The sequence below is a fragment of the Lolium perenne genome, chromosome 3, assembly GCF_019359855.2.
Source record: "Lolium perenne isolate Kyuss_39 chromosome 3, Kyuss_2.0, whole genome shotgun sequence".
Taxonomy (NCBI): domain Eukaryota; kingdom Viridiplantae; phylum Streptophyta; class Magnoliopsida; order Poales; family Poaceae; genus Lolium; species Lolium perenne.
The window spans coordinates 26,693,407-26,708,187 of record NC_067246.2 but is presented as its reverse complement, the minus strand read 5'-3'; the positions used below and the strand labels follow the sequence as shown (position 1 = coordinate 26,708,187).

Below are 14,781 nucleotides of genomic sequence, written 5' to 3'. Positions count from 1 at the left end.
AGATGCACCTTTCACTAACAATTGTTCATTGTGTGTGGAAATTCTTGGGAAGTAGTCTCACTGCTCTCGCAGCTTATCGCAAGAGGAAACAAAGTGAAGATAAGAGATGATAAAGAGATAGTTTTTCCTTTTTTTTTGAGATTTGATTTTGCAAAAAAATTATTTTGAGAACTGGTCGCCTAAGTTACGAACTGTTTCTTAACTCATTGGATCTCTCTGCCACGCGTCAAGCTCTTAGAACACGTTACTACCCCCTCCGTGTTGGCTTCCCACGCCCACGAGCGAACGTATGTCTAAGAAAAGGGGTAATGAATGCCGACCTGGTCGGCAGGCACCAAGCGCTGCCTAGCCCACCCCTGGCGAGTGTTTCAAAAAAAATTCAAATCTGAAAATTTTAAAATTTAAAACATTTTCTAAATTTAAACATATTTTTAATATGAAATTTTTTGAATTTGATTTTTTTTTTCAAATTTGAACACTTTTATATCTGATTTTTTTAATATGAACACTTTTTAATATGAAAAAATTCAAATATGAACATTTTTAAAATCTTTTTAATATTTGAACATTTTTTAGAAAAGAAAACTGAAACAGAAAAACAAAACTGAAAACTGAAAAAAGAAAAGAAAACAGAACAGAACAGAAAAGAGAAAACAAAAGTGAAGAGGAAAACCCGGAAAGGGCCAAGGCCATCGTCCCGTCCGGGAGTGTGCGGCGGGGGCTGGTAATACAGACCTGCTCAGCCCAGCCCACTATGCGTCACCTCTCTCCTATCCACCAGAAGAAGCTCGCCGCCCCGCCGTCGCCGTGGCTGCCGCCGGCGGGTCGAACCGCCGGCCCCAAAAGCGTAAGCACTGTCGCTCCCCACCCACTCGATTCCATCTCTTCCTCCCCTACTTGGACCGAGTGCGTGCCCGCCTTCCCCCGCCCAAACCAATCGGATCCCCAGTTCCCCTGTCGATTACAGCGAACGAGAACAAATCCCCGTTAGGCACATGATATGTGGCACTAGGATAAAAGATAGGTATGTATAGATATAAAAAAAACCCTAATCCTATTGTGTTCACATTTTCCCTCTCGCCCCCAACCGTTGTAGTCTCCAAGTCCCAACTCCCAAACGCTCGCCTCTCCTTCCTAAACTCATGATCCAGTCAACCTTGCCATCCTACCATGTTATCATTTTATTTTGGGTTCATAGTTACTAGCTAAAGCAGGGATGGTTAACCGATAGTTATTTGTTGACCCGATGGGTATGGGGATGGTAAAAGAACTGGCTCCATGATAGTTAGTGGGGATGGGGACGGTGAAAATTTTCATACACGGGGATGGTTATGGTTCAGCAATAACCAGCGGTTAGGGTCCCCGTTGCCATATGGAGTCGGCAGGCACCAAGCACCGCCCACCCCTGGCCAGTGTTTCAAAAAATTAAAATTCAAATCGGAAAATTTTAAAATTTAAAATATTTCCCATATTTAAACATTTTTTAATATGAAATTTTTTGAATTTGATTTTTTTCAAATTCAAACACTTTTATATCCGATTTTTAATTTGAACACTCTTTTAATATGAAAAAATAAAATATGAAAACTTTTTAAATCTTTTTTTAAATCTGTTTTTCATATTTGAACTTGTTTCGAAAAGAAAACTGAAACAGGAAAAAAAACAAAAGAGAAAAACAGAAAAAAGAAAACAAAACAGAACAGAAAAGAAACAGAATGCAAAAGCGAAGAGGAAAACCCGGAAAGGGCCAAGGCCATCGTCCCGTCCGGGAGTGTGCGGCGGCTGCGGCTGGTAACACAGACCTGCTCAGCGTATATGTCAGCAGGCCGAAGCCGATCCAGCCCAGCCCAGCCCACTATGCGTCGCCTCTCTCCTATCCACTAGAAGAAGCTCGCCGCCCCGCCGTCGCCGTGGCTGCCGCCGGCGGGTCGAACCGCCCGCCCCAAAAGCGTAAGCACCGCCGCTCACCCACTCGATTCCATCTCTTCCTCCCCTACTTGGACCGATTGCGTGCCCGCCTTCCCCCGCTCAAACCAATCGGATCCGCAGTTCCCCCGTCGATTACAGCGAACGAGAACAAACCCTGCGAGGTATAGCAGACTGATTTCCGACGATTCTCAGCCAGGAAAACTGCTTCTGCTCGTCCAGTTCGGCGGATACCCTTCATTGTGGTTCTGGTCTCCGCTCCTAGCTGAAATGTCATGTATGTGTACAGAGAACCTGCCAAGACAGAGTCTCAAGAAAGAACCGCCATGAGCTTCCTGTGACCGTTCGCGAAAGCCAGCACCGGCGGCGTGTGCCCAATGAGGTCGTACAGAAAAGCCTGACAAGAGCGGCATGTGTGCAGAAGACATCAGGGAGGAGTTGAAATCGTCACAAGGTAACCTTGACCTATGTTCTCAGCTTGGGGCCCTGTTGGGAATGCTTGGGGATTGCTGGTATGAACCTTCTTTCTTGGATACTTGCCGTTCCCAACGTTTCACTTTGACAAACTAAGAAATAGACCATTGTGAGCAAGCTGGAGTTAGATAACGTTGGTCTGCACCAATAGATTTTTTCTTTCTGTACTAAATGACTGCTGGTTGTAGTATGGCTTAGATCTCCTGGAAAAATAAAGAAAACAAATATTCAGTGCTTTGTGCCTTCTCTGCATAACCCATTATAGTCTATGTCAGCAAATCAACAAGAATTCTCTGTGGACATCCTTTGATAGTTGAGCTCTCTATTGAGTCTGGTTTCTTGCTTATGCCTAAAGCTCTTTACTGGTATGAGTTTCACTTCTTTGCTTAAGCCGGTACTCTTACACATAACACAATGAACCTGTGTTAACATTTAAAATGCGGTTTTCGTAATAGCATGGTTGAGCGAGTAGACATGATCTAATTAACTGGATCTGTTGCATTGAACAGATGCTCTCACCCTTTGGCTTTGTGGTCATCCGAGGTCCTTGGATTTCACGCTAAATCTAGTTTGAGCAGAAGTCCTTGTGAATAGAAGTTTTGGAAAACCGTTCTTGTAGTGTAGTTTTCCGTACCTGGTGTTCTTTGACAATCTGATAACTGTTGTTTATAGCTCACTGATTTAGAAACTTCTCACCCTGAAAACAGTCCTCATTTTCTTATCCATTATGCTAATACCTGCATGTTCTGAGTTTTCATGTAGCCTCTTCCATGGAGAAATAACAGGGAAATTGTATGGGAAATCTCATCATGCCTAAGTTCAGTCTTCATTCATTGTTGTATTGGACAATGTTTGTTTCCTTTACTACCCTGGAGGTTGAACCTGTTCCTCAGCCGCTTTGTTTCAGATGAGTTACAGATCTGCTCCATAAACTCGTGATTAGTTACCAGGTAGCTGCGGTCGCACACTGAGGCGCAGAAAATGGGAGGCCTGGCCCAGGCTAATCACGCTGCCCTGGGTGGGCCTGTGTTTTTTTTGCTAGCCAGGCTAATCACAATATTGGACCGGCCAGGCTAGGCAAGCACTTCCTCTTCCAGGACACAAACCAAAGAACTACGAGGCAGTTTCCAGGGAATGTCCAGGCCAGGTGTGAAACCTCCTGGACACAAACCAAACATGGTCTGAATCTCGCTCCCTGCAAATAAAATTTTCAAACGCTCAAGACCATTAAATCGGTCGGACCTTCGTAAACCGGCGGTCAGACCGCGGTTTTCCTGGTTTGCTGGCGCAGATGGCCCAGTGCGCTTAAAGGACCGACCAAGGCTCCTGTTTCGTTTTTTTCTGGTTGAACCGGCAGTCTTGTCCGGTTTATAAAACTATGTTTACTCTGGATAACACAACACATATTGGCAATTATTTTGGTAATGCTTATGGTATATGTGGACTAATTGATGCACAGCACATAGCTGATAATTCGCCAGTTACCATGGTAGTTGCAACTTGATTGCATGTTATATTTGCATAGGTAAAGTGAAAAACCATTAACCATGCACCATGGCCTATATCAGGCATCATGCTGGTGCTAATCATAGGCTGGTGAGCTTCTGCTTGGGTTCGTGTTGAATTCTTTGTGAAGATTTTCCCTGCTTCAGTGTGAAGATTTTTACTACCAAATTATGTCTTCTCTTCTTTTGCCTTCCCACGCATAAATCTTTGAATCTCTATATGTATAGAACAAATAGAAATATGGAAAAAATGCTCTAGACTAGGCAGTGTTATTAGTTTGTGACAAAGCGAGCACCACACCTGCTGTCTGTGCTTTTGTTATGCGTCATGATGCATTTTATTTGCTTCATATTTGCATTATATTATTGGAAGCAACACTCTTAATTTATACTAATTTGCACACTTTTTAATCTGATAGCCTGCCCATGCACCTGGCACGATATTAGTTCTGTGCAGGATGTCTGGTACCTGCTGATGTAAGAAACGCATGGTCTGTAATATGTCTATGATAATAGCATTGTGCTTCCATCTCAGCAGTGAAATGTAGTATAATTGCTGCATCAGCTTTAGCTAATCATGTTTCACCGTATTTCTTTTAGTATATTCATTACACTTTAACCTTATTGCATATTGTGGATGAATTCATTCCACACTGGTTTCTCCCTGGTTCTGATCATTGGATTTTGTTTTTTTTCCATCGGAGATTGCGAGACGCTCCTTCCACGATCACTTACTGTGAAGAAAGTGTCGAAATTGCCGACAAAGGATCTTGAGGTTGTATTCTAATTTAGTGTCATGCTGTATTTCTGATAACATTAAAACTTGTCAATTGAGCTTTTGCATTCTAGTACATTTGGTCCATACACGCTCAGTTTCTCTTAATAAAGATGGAGACCTTCGCTACTATGATGGAGACCTCCAGTCTGTGAGAATTTCTTATGCCGTATATTGGGCTTTCGCAGGAATTCAGTAAAGGAGCACTCAGCGGTGACCTCTCAGGTGATTAAACATACTGTCAATTAAGGATTCTAGATTAATCATCAACAGAAACAAGATAGATAGTTTATGTCTGGAGTAAGAAATTGAAAGAACTTTAGGTGTCCTTTTACTTCTTCAATTTCTTTTGCTGAAGGAAACCTTTGTTGCCCCTTTAGCAATATTTTATTTATTAGCAATGATTGAATTTATTTATGTGTTGTTTTGGTTTTTCTTAATCTGTAGGTAACATGAAATACTCCTCTTGGCCCATTGGATATTGTGAGTCAACGAATGATTGAACTATGGGCTTAGCCCACGAAAGAAGACCCAACTAGCAATGTTTCCAGGCTCATCCTATGATTGCATAAATATGAAAGGTGGGCGTCGTTTTTGTTTCTGCTGTTTATGGTACCAGCCCTAGCTGTTCACAGGAGTGATCGGGAGAATTCCTGCATGTACTGCTTTTTTCCATTTTAATCCATTACAAAATGGATCATGAAATCATTTTTTCCATCACAAACCCCTTTACATGTCCTGCTTATTTAGAAAAAGTACGCGCCATCATGGACAGTAGGTTTTGTTAAAGCCATACACTGTTTTCTTGCTAACTGTAGTAACAATTACCTGAACAAAATTCACTAGACCCTACATGCATGTCCAGCCAAGATATTCCACAAGAAAACAAGGAGTCCATCCTTTGAGTACCTTAAATTTAGTAATCTGTAAAGCCATGTACAATGCTTAGTGCTTAGAGGGATGCTTAGCAAAATAAACCTAACTATTTTTAAGCACCAACTATTATTGGTACAGGAAAGATGCCTAGTTAGGCATGTACATAGTATAAATAAGCACCAGTGCTTGAACAAACCGGTTTATTTCTCATAGCACCTCTCTAAGCATCTTCCATTGTAGTCCCTCTGTCCTCCGAAGGTTGTCTGAGATTTGTCAAAATTCGGATGTATCTAGATGCTATTTAGTGTCTAGATACATCCAAATTTTGGATATGAATATTACGCAGTAACAAGTTGCTCTGAACTTCTAGCTGGTCTAACATTTGCTGCACCGCCAATTTTCCAGTTTTCATCTCATCTACCATGTAAATATAGCAGCACTAATCTATTTTAGCAAATCAATAATTTTGCATCATGTATTGTGAAGGAGAACTTTTCATTGGTCATTTTAAGGCGTGCGTCAGCTACCCCGGGGGCCTAGCTAACTGATTAAGGAGTCCAATAATTTTCGAGAATTAACCTGTCCTTCCTGCCAAGTAAGCCATTTATCAAGTGAAACTGTACAGCATGATAGGTACAGATCATGTGAACTCTACCAAAAACTTCAGAATCTGTAACATTTTGGTGGTGCTACCTTACTTCAGTAGCAAGGTAGCACCATCAGGCCAACTAACAGTGGTCGCCCATCTCCCAACATTGGTACAAGGCCTACCAACTATTGATAGCCCCTTACACCCCTCACGTCACAGTCGTAGTAGCAGAAATTAACATGACACATGAACATGTGCTTCACCGCAAACTGATACACACAAAATAATCAGACAATCTTACATTATTCAAGAATTGCTAACATATAGACAATGCACATATGGACTTGACAACTGTAATCAGAACATGTACTGCATCGAGTGTTGCACACAGTCCTTTATTTGATTATTGAATTTCCATTACAATAAATTTTCCATTTCACCAAGCAAGAGTAACAAAAGAGTCTGATGCAAGATACAGAAGAACACTAGAGACAAATAGTTGCATCACGCTTCCTCCGCAAGGTTGTTTTAAGATGCTGTTGAGCACAAGGCGTAACATGATTACAGAACTCGGTATAAGGAGGTATCCGTGATTCCCATGTCACTAAATCGAAGTCACCCCTGGGACGAAGGGATGGATTCACAAGGATGTCTTTAAGCCTTATCTTGGGGAGTTTCCTTTCAGAAACCTCGGCTTCAGTTCGAGGAGGCATAATGTGTAGCGGAGCAGCCGTAGAGGGTAGAAAATCGGTCAAGTCTATTGGATAGCGTTGTTTAAAAGGGAAGACATTCTCACTATACAAGGACAAGTTCTTCTTCATTGCTTTTTTTAATAGGTTCAACGAGCTAAGCCAGAATTGAAGGCTTAGATCCGTCCTCAATGTATAGGCAAATGAATATGCTCCTATAAATGACCCACCCAGTAATTTGATGAACTCTCCTGCCAATAGTGTCAGCTTTGGGTTGTCCTCAGCTCGCGCACTTCCAAATGCTAGCGTCTTGAAGAGGTAGTTGTATTCCTCATCTTGTAATCTACTTAGGTGGATTGGCTCCACGGTACCGCATCTCGCCAAACTTTCCATCCTACTTACGATTATAATCTTTGTTTCTGTGCTTATGCATGTCACTGCCTGGTAAAAAGATTTCCACTTCTCATCATCCACATCTGAAACAAATGTGACAACAACAATTGTTCTCCCAGTGGTTCTTTCATTGTCTATCATACTGAAGTTGTCCCCGTTGATGTGCAAAACTGAAGAATAGTAACTGCTCACCTTCTCATCATTCCACACATGTTTTACTAAAGTTTTCTTCCCGACTAGGGTGCCACCAATGATTGGAAGCACAGATGGAAAACCAAGAGGGTTGTGCTGTAACAAGAAGTTGATGACTTGTTGCTTCTCGGTCTGACGACCAAACATGAAGTTGTCAACGTAAAGATAGGTGTCGTAGGGTCTACGAACCATCATGGATTCACATCCACTCAAAAGTATAACAAACTCAGTCATATTTGAAACGGCAGTTTCTAATTTTACCAGGGCATCTTGAAGGTCGCAGCTGTTATCAACTTTATGAATTGATATACCACTATTTGTGCGGAAGCGCTTCAGGGGAGTGCCAAGATATGATGCAAACGAGTCAGTAGTCGTCACTTCCTTAGAACCCTCTTTGATTAGCTGGTTGCATTTGTAGGTGTCTACCGCGTGATAACCATTGTACATAGCCCTAGATAGTATCTTGAGTTGCAGAAGCATACCAGAGTTGGTGATGTACCGCCGATCCGCCTCCTCGACAACCATGTGAGCTCGTAGCAGGAGCTGCTGCAGCCTCTCCACACGCTTCTCCTCTGAGCATGCATTTTCAGAACACTTGCTCATCAAAAAGGAGAAGAATCTGCTAACAAGTTCACCTGTAGCCACAGACAGAACCACTTCCATCCTGAAAAACTTTAGGTTGAGACTGAATGGCTGAAGGAGGAAACTGTTCTTGTTTTCATCTTGTAGAAATCAGGTTCTGAGGTATGGTGCTGTTTAAATGGATGCCATGGTATTTCCATGTAGCGTGAAAGACCAGTTGTCCTGGTCTTGATTCTTGCTGACTAGTCTCCAGTGTGGAAATTAATGGCAAGCTTAAGGTGGAGGTACTTCACACCACAACTGTTGCGGTCATATTTTAGGCAGGCTAGATCATTGTGGACTTGTAAGCACAATATGTGTTTTTGTTAATTATATGCACCAATGTGTTGCTTTTTTTTTGCAGAATCTTCTATGGATAATTGGCTTCAGGTCGTCCCATAGACCATAGTCCTCATCTCCTAGTGTATTACTTGAAAATGTTGTGCAGGTGTGGTAAATGTAGACTACACAGCTTGGCCACATGTATATATCCTTTAGCGTTTAGTAAAGCTACACAGCTTGGCCACATGTATATATGGTGTTGATGAAATGGATGCCAGCCATGGTATTTGCCGTATACCGGGGAAGACTGTCTTCGGGTGGGCAGTCTAAATCAATGTGGAACCAGTCCTGGTGGAACTAGTCTTCGTGTGAAATTTTAGGCAGTGAAACTGTGTAAGTCATGGTGGAACCCTAAGCACATTGTGTCTTAAGTGACACGTGTACCCCAATATGTTAACGCCTTGCAGATTCTGTTATCTGCTGCTGACCTCATGACTTCGGGCGTTGGCCGTCTCCTTCCTGTCTTGCCCAAAAAAAACTCTGCATGGTGTTTTCTTTTTACTTTTCAACAATTATGCACCGACATGCTGAGCAGGGCTGTTAAAACCCACACCCTGTTTTTCAGGCCCTCTCACGGTCTCACCTTATTGTTTGATCATTGCCCAATAATGATGTCCACAAGACCACAAACATCTTCATGCATTTTGGAAATCGGATTTTACTTCCATGCATTCCTGGCTAAGACCACGTGTAATTCAAAGCGCCAGTTGCGGCTGCGTGGTTTGCAGAGGAACAACGATAGGACACGTTCATTGATTTTCAGAGGAGACTGAAAGCTACAACTAGGGTACCGACAAAATAGAGCTAGTGGACGGGTAGGCAATGTTAAAGAACATTTTTTTATAAAAACGTTTTATTTATCTATACCTAATAATAAATAAGCTAAGGTTTCTACCAAAAAAATTCGTCACGCTTTTTTCTGAACCGTTTTGCCCTCCCACCAAAACGCATATTACGCACTTTTACCACATCCTGATTCTTTATGTGCCCAAGTTTTGCGTGCAAAATATTACCCTGATGGTGATCTGATTAATGCCAGACTGAAGAAGTGCTCATCGTTTACCTGGCAGAGTATTATGGCAGGGTTGAAAACATTTAAAAGAGGTTGTATTTGGAGACCTGGAGATGGTACTACTATAGATATTTGGACGGATCATTGGGTACCAGATAGTCCAACACGGATGGTGGCTACTCCAAGAGGTCGTTGTCTTTTGACAAGGGTTGAGGAATTGATTAACCCAACAACAGGTGGTTGGGATGAGGATCTGCTTCGGGAGAATTTCTGGCCCGTTGATGTATATCGCATCTTACGGATACCATTGCCGAATTATGATCAACCTGATTTCATTGCATGGCATCCAAACAAAACAGGTTGTTTCACGGTTAAATAGGCTTACCATATGGAGTGGCGGGTGGAGTACAGAAGAAGAGCACAGAGATCTGATAATACTGATAGATCGTCACCTCATGAGGTTTGGAATCGAATTTGGAGAGCAAACGTGTCTCGGAAAGTCCAGATTTTTACTTGGCGAGCATTGCATGGGATTGTTCCATGTTTATGTGTTTTGGCTAATCGACATGTTGGATCGGCTGTTAACTGTCCAGTCTGTACTGTGGATGCGGAGGATTTAAGGCATATGTTGTTCAAATGCCCAAGATCATTGTTGGTCTGGGAGGATTTAGGACTTGCCGAGGCAGTCAACGTGGCAGTGCGGATGGACCCTTCTGGCTCGCTAGTGCTTGAAGAACTGTTGTGTTCCCCGCGACCTGGAGGCATGGCATGCGATATGGAGCACCGGGCTGAGCTAGTGATGATAACATGTTGGTATCTGTGGTGGTCAAGAAGGCAAATTAAGAACAAAGAGCCTGTACCGAGCCCGGAGAGAACAATCATTAATATCCAGGGTATCTTGGCTAATAGTGTGAAGATTAGAGGAATTGGTAATGCTATTCGTCGGAATGGGTGGATGAGGCCGGCTAAGGGAGTATATAAAATGAATGTGGATGCCGCTTTTGATGCGGACTCAGGAAGAGGTGCTACAGGGGTGATAATCAGGGACTCTGGGGGAAATTTTGTTGCAGCTAGCTGTAATTACACTGATTCAGCGATTGATGCAACAGCAATGGAGGCCTCGGCGCTGCTCTCGGGTCTTCAGTTGGCTGAACAATTTGGTGCCAATTCCCTTGTAGTGGATTCGGATTCTCTTGAGGTAGTTCAAGCTGTTCTCGATCCGTCAGAGTTCAGAGGGTCCTTTGCGGTGGTAATTGATGATTGCCGGCATTTACTAATGATGCTTGGCATGGCAACGTTTCAACATGTTCCGCGAGAAGCTAATGTCGCCGCCCACGAGCTTGCTCGCTACGGTTCTTCGCAGGGTTTTAGGGGTTTCTGGTTTTCGGATCCCCCAGATTTCTTAGTTCCTGTAATAGTTGAGGACCGTATTATTATTCAGTAATAAAGTTGCCTAAAGTTCAAAAAAAAAAAATGTTTCTTCCTTTCTTCTCCCGTGTGCATCCTTCCGTCGGGCGGCGGCGGATCAGGGCCTCGTGCTGCAACGGCAGCCAAACTTAGCAGAGAAAAAAGGAAACAAATGCTACCCTGATTGCGCCCCTAATTGTTGTCGACTCCTCCCCTGCCGAGATGTCTTAATGGCGGTGTGTATCCATGGCGCATTGCTTGAAAAGGAATCGTTGTAGAGGAAGATATTTGCATCCGGCGAGGCTGCACGACCTGGTCTCCAGCTGTACGGATTCGGCAGATTTGCTACTCCACCACGACCTGGCCTTGCGCTCGTCCTCCACTCCAAGGCCGCCACGACGGCAACAGGCTGCCGTGGTGACTCGGTCAGGACCCCCCTCGGTAGATACTTATCATCGCAGTCCTGGAGGGAGACGGATGCGGGCCTCGACAACCGGATCGACAGTGGCTGCAGGCAGCCACTCCCTGTCGCCCTTCGTTTGCATGTTCGTCCAACGTGTCGCCCACGAACCCAGTCCATGCGAATGCGCAGAGTGGCCGGTGCCTGTTGCCATGGCGACTCCGTGGTCAGGAGGTTCTACTTGCTAGGCTGCAGCCGCATCGTACACTATAGCTGGTTGCCAAGGAGAAGCCTTGGGTGCGCTTCATTCTCACTCCTTTGGTAAGCAGAAAAATTCAGAGCAGCCAGATGCTTAAGATTTGCTAATGTTTCGCTGCTAACTCTGTATGAATAAATCGCAGAACTCAGATAATAACATAGATGTTGAATTGCTGGTAACAGGTGATCATGTTTGTCATTTGTGCAAGTGATGACCGATGTACGCTCTGATGTGTTGTTTGATTTAGGCTGCAGCAGACGCATGGCATGATTCAGGTTCAGGTGGAGACCGACTCGGTGAAGCACTCCTCCGGTCAAAATAATGGTGTTAGCCTATATGCTTGCTACAACCAAATTTGTAAGTTTAGGCTTGTTGATTGAGAAAAATTTCTGAAACTTCTGTTGTCCATGCAGCATTTGCAGTCGAAGGGCAAGTGAATTGGAATACTCGTTACGGGCAAGTACTGAAATATTTGAGTGTGATCGCCTGCAGCGTTAAAATCAGAGCACCACTCGTCCTCAAAAAGGAAAATGAGAGCCAAAAGTTTACTAATAATGGCGGGTCAATGGAGAGGGTTTATATTTTGACACAATGAAAAGGTGTCCCAGATATACCTCATGCTACTTTTACTCTATAGTTGTTTGCGTTAGCCGTGTATACTGATTATTCTTTTAGTTACCCACAATTGACATGGGTGCATCTTGGTTAGTTGACGAGGCACAATCTATATATGAGTATCGTCGATACATTTTCTCATTGCCAAATTTTTATTAAATATATTATTATGCTTTTTTAGTGTATAATATTAAAGTAGTGCATATGTTATGGATAAATTATATAAGGGTCGTGATGAAAATCATTACAAGTTTGTGTAAAAGTCAGTGCACTGAGAGCCTCGCAGCTCATTATTTTAGGATTAATCAGAATAGGAGAAAATGTGACCATCGACGTTGATGATGGCACCGAGAAGATGTGTTATTAGGTATGATTCACTAGAGGTTCGAGTATGAATTTCTCCCGGTGCAACGCACAGGCACTTTTGCTATGATTTTAAAAAGTTCTAAGTATTACATCTGACTTCTACATAAATAGGATGCATATAGCCGCTCAAATTTAAAGGAACAGGAGATAAAGTAAAAAAGTTGCATAGTACAATCAATCCACTACTGAACTGTAATGGTGCCTAAGTTGATGGAGATCCAATTCATAGGCCATCTATGTTAGATGAAAATATTTCTCGTGTCATCCAACTGTGTCGACACATCTATAAATAGGCCGCTCATCTCCAAATTACCCCATTTAGTGAAAATTTTGCTAGTATTTACCTCTCTTAAATATCAATAGCGTTTGACAGACATCCATGTGGCGTGCCACACATTAGGATTTCCTGTTTTTTCCGCAATACAGACGACAGCGGCGGCAACCTCGCATGCTCAAGTGACGACGACGGCAGCAGCCTCTGGTTCTCTAGTGACAATGACGACGGCACCATCGTTGCAGCTCTGCTTGTGCTAGTTGTTGCTTTTCGTGTTGCTGTTATGTAATTCAGCGAAGTATGATTGTGACTCGATGCATGTACTACTCATGGATGGAAGTATCAATTTCCCGATGATCTCAATATATGAGACCTCAAGAATGAAGTTGAACCAGATTATCATATTTCACCTGAAAACTGGAAAGAGTATATGGAATATATCAATTTTTCACCGTCAAATGAAAAGTTCTTGATACAAAGCTTCCGAAACATTTACATAACACGAACCTTCTGTCAAAACACTTTAAATCTTTAAGAGGGTAAAAATTAGCAAAAAAATCACTAAATGGGGTAATTTGGATGAAAAATCGTTAAACGGGGTAATTAGTGTCAAAAATGACAAATTAGAGGGTAAACATTGAAATTCACTCTAAATTCTACAGTAGCTGAAAGTTGAGTGATACTAGTTACTGTCTTACTGACTAGTAGACGATGAATGCATGCAGGTGTCCCGTTAACTGAGATACTTCAACGGATGAACTGCATGTTTCATGTGAATACTTACTCCTTGTAGGCCATGAATGTATGATCTATATCTATTGTAGCTCGTTCTGGGGATTGTTACTACAGTTACTAGAAAAATAGAGTGTAAGACTGTAACATACTAACATCCCGTCTCAGGATGATGGCGCATGTGCTTTCGAAACAAGCAACACAGAGTATTTTTTCAAGGAAAAAAAAGATCTCATGGTCTACTGGTGGACACATCGTTTTGGCCCCGTTCTCCCTGACAAAAGCCTAAGTATGAAGAGATTCTACTTATGTCTAAGTTATCTACTTGTTGAACAGCATGGGAATGGAGAGAGGGAGGCCTTGGTGGACGGCAGGAAGCAGACAACAACGTTAAGACCCAAAGACAACCACAGATAGAAGAATCTGCAAAAAGTTAAAATATTGGGGTACACTTGTCAGTTAACACACAACGGGTTCCACCATGACTTATACTGCTTAAAATTTCACCTTGTTATATTGTGATCCAAATTTATATACTACATACTGCTTAAAATTTCACCTTGTTATATTGTGATACAAATTTATATACTACAGGGAGGCTAACTTCTGACGAGCGGAACGAGACCCGTCGTCGATAGGCTTGGGCCAAAGCGTAGCGGTACGGATCGATGCCACCACCTATATATACCTCTTTTAAGCCGCTGACTAGGGTTTATCAGATTATAAGATAACCCACGGCGTTTGTAAACACTCCTCGAAATAATGAAATTTTACTGGCTGGCGCCCATGGGTTTTTTTCCTCTGTGTTGGAGGGGGTTTTCACGTTAAAATCTTGTGTCTCCACTGTGTTTTCTTTATCGTTTTTCGTTATTTACTTGTCGCTTTTATAACAAGTGGTATCAAAGACCGTGTTTAAGTCTAGGGTTTTTGACATGTCTTCCTTGAAGTTCGATCTACCGCAGCAGGATTACACCACGAGATTTTCTCCGTGGTAAGTGAAGATGAGGGCAATCCTCGCCCAAACTTTTGATTTGGATGAAGCTCTCGAAAGATTCGGCAAGTCCGATGCAAAGACTTGGACCGATGATGAAAAGCGGAAAGACCGTAAGGCTTTTCCTTTGATTCAACTTCATCTATCCAATAATATCTTGCAGGAAGTGCTGGCTGAGAAAACTGCAGCAGCGCTGGTTAAAACAGGAATTGATCTTCATGTACAAAGATCTAACCAGTAAGATACACGTTAAGATGAACTTGTTCTCGCACAAGTTGCAAGAAGGTGCATCAATGATGAACCATCTATCGATCTTTAGAGAGATCGTATCTAATCTGCTGTG

At 42.6% G+C, this 14,781-nt stretch overlaps 2 protein-coding genes across 2 annotated transcripts; one reads left to right on the top strand and one right to left on the bottom strand.

Annotated features, from left to right (window-relative positions):
* The first annotated feature begins 1,715 nt into the window (after positions 1 to 1,715).
* LOC127339178 (uncharacterized) lies at positions 1,716 to 8,810 on the top strand. The gene is made up of 4 exons (XM_051365057.1): positions 1,716 to 1,950; positions 4,610 to 4,680; positions 4,869 to 4,905; positions 8,405 to 8,810. Exons 1-4 carry the CDS (start codon positions 1,716 to 1,718, stop codon positions 8,440 to 8,442), a joined length of 381 nt encoding a protein of 126 aa, XP_051221017.1. The 3' UTR covers positions 8,443 to 8,810.
* On the bottom strand, positions 6,472 to 8,282 carry LOC127341006 (disease resistance protein RGA2). The gene is made up of 2 exons (XM_051366774.1): positions 8,055 to 8,282; positions 6,472 to 7,991 (listed from the first exon to the last, which is right to left on the bottom strand). Exons 1-2 carry the CDS (start codon positions 8,080 to 8,082, stop codon positions 6,631 to 6,633), a joined length of 1,389 nt encoding a protein of 462 aa, XP_051222734.1. The 5' UTR covers positions 8,083 to 8,282; the 3' UTR covers positions 6,472 to 6,630.
* Positions 8,811 to 14,781: the final 5,971 nt, after the last annotated feature.

Bases quoted from the DNA above. Each gene is read 5' to 3' on its own strand.
- LOC127341006 (XM_051366774.1), bottom strand. From the start codon at position 8,082: ATGGAAGTGGTTCTGTCTGTGGCTACAG. The intron at 7,992-8,054 runs GTGAACTTGTTA...ATGCATGCTCAG, and splicing joins GGTTCTGTCTGTGGCTACAG to AGGAGAAGCGTGTGGAGAGG.
- LOC127339178 (XM_051365057.1), top strand. From the start codon at position 1,716: ATGCAAAAGCGAAGAGGAAAACCCGGAAAGGGCCAAGGCCATCGTCCC. The intron at 1,951-4,609 runs GTAAGCACCGCC...TTTCCATCGGAG, and splicing joins GAACCGCCCGCCCCAAAAGC to ATTGCGAGACGCTCCTTCCA. The intron at 4,681-4,868 runs GTTGTATTCTAA...GGGCTTTCGCAG, and splicing joins TGCCGACAAAGGATCTTGAG to GAATTCAGTAAAGGAGCACT.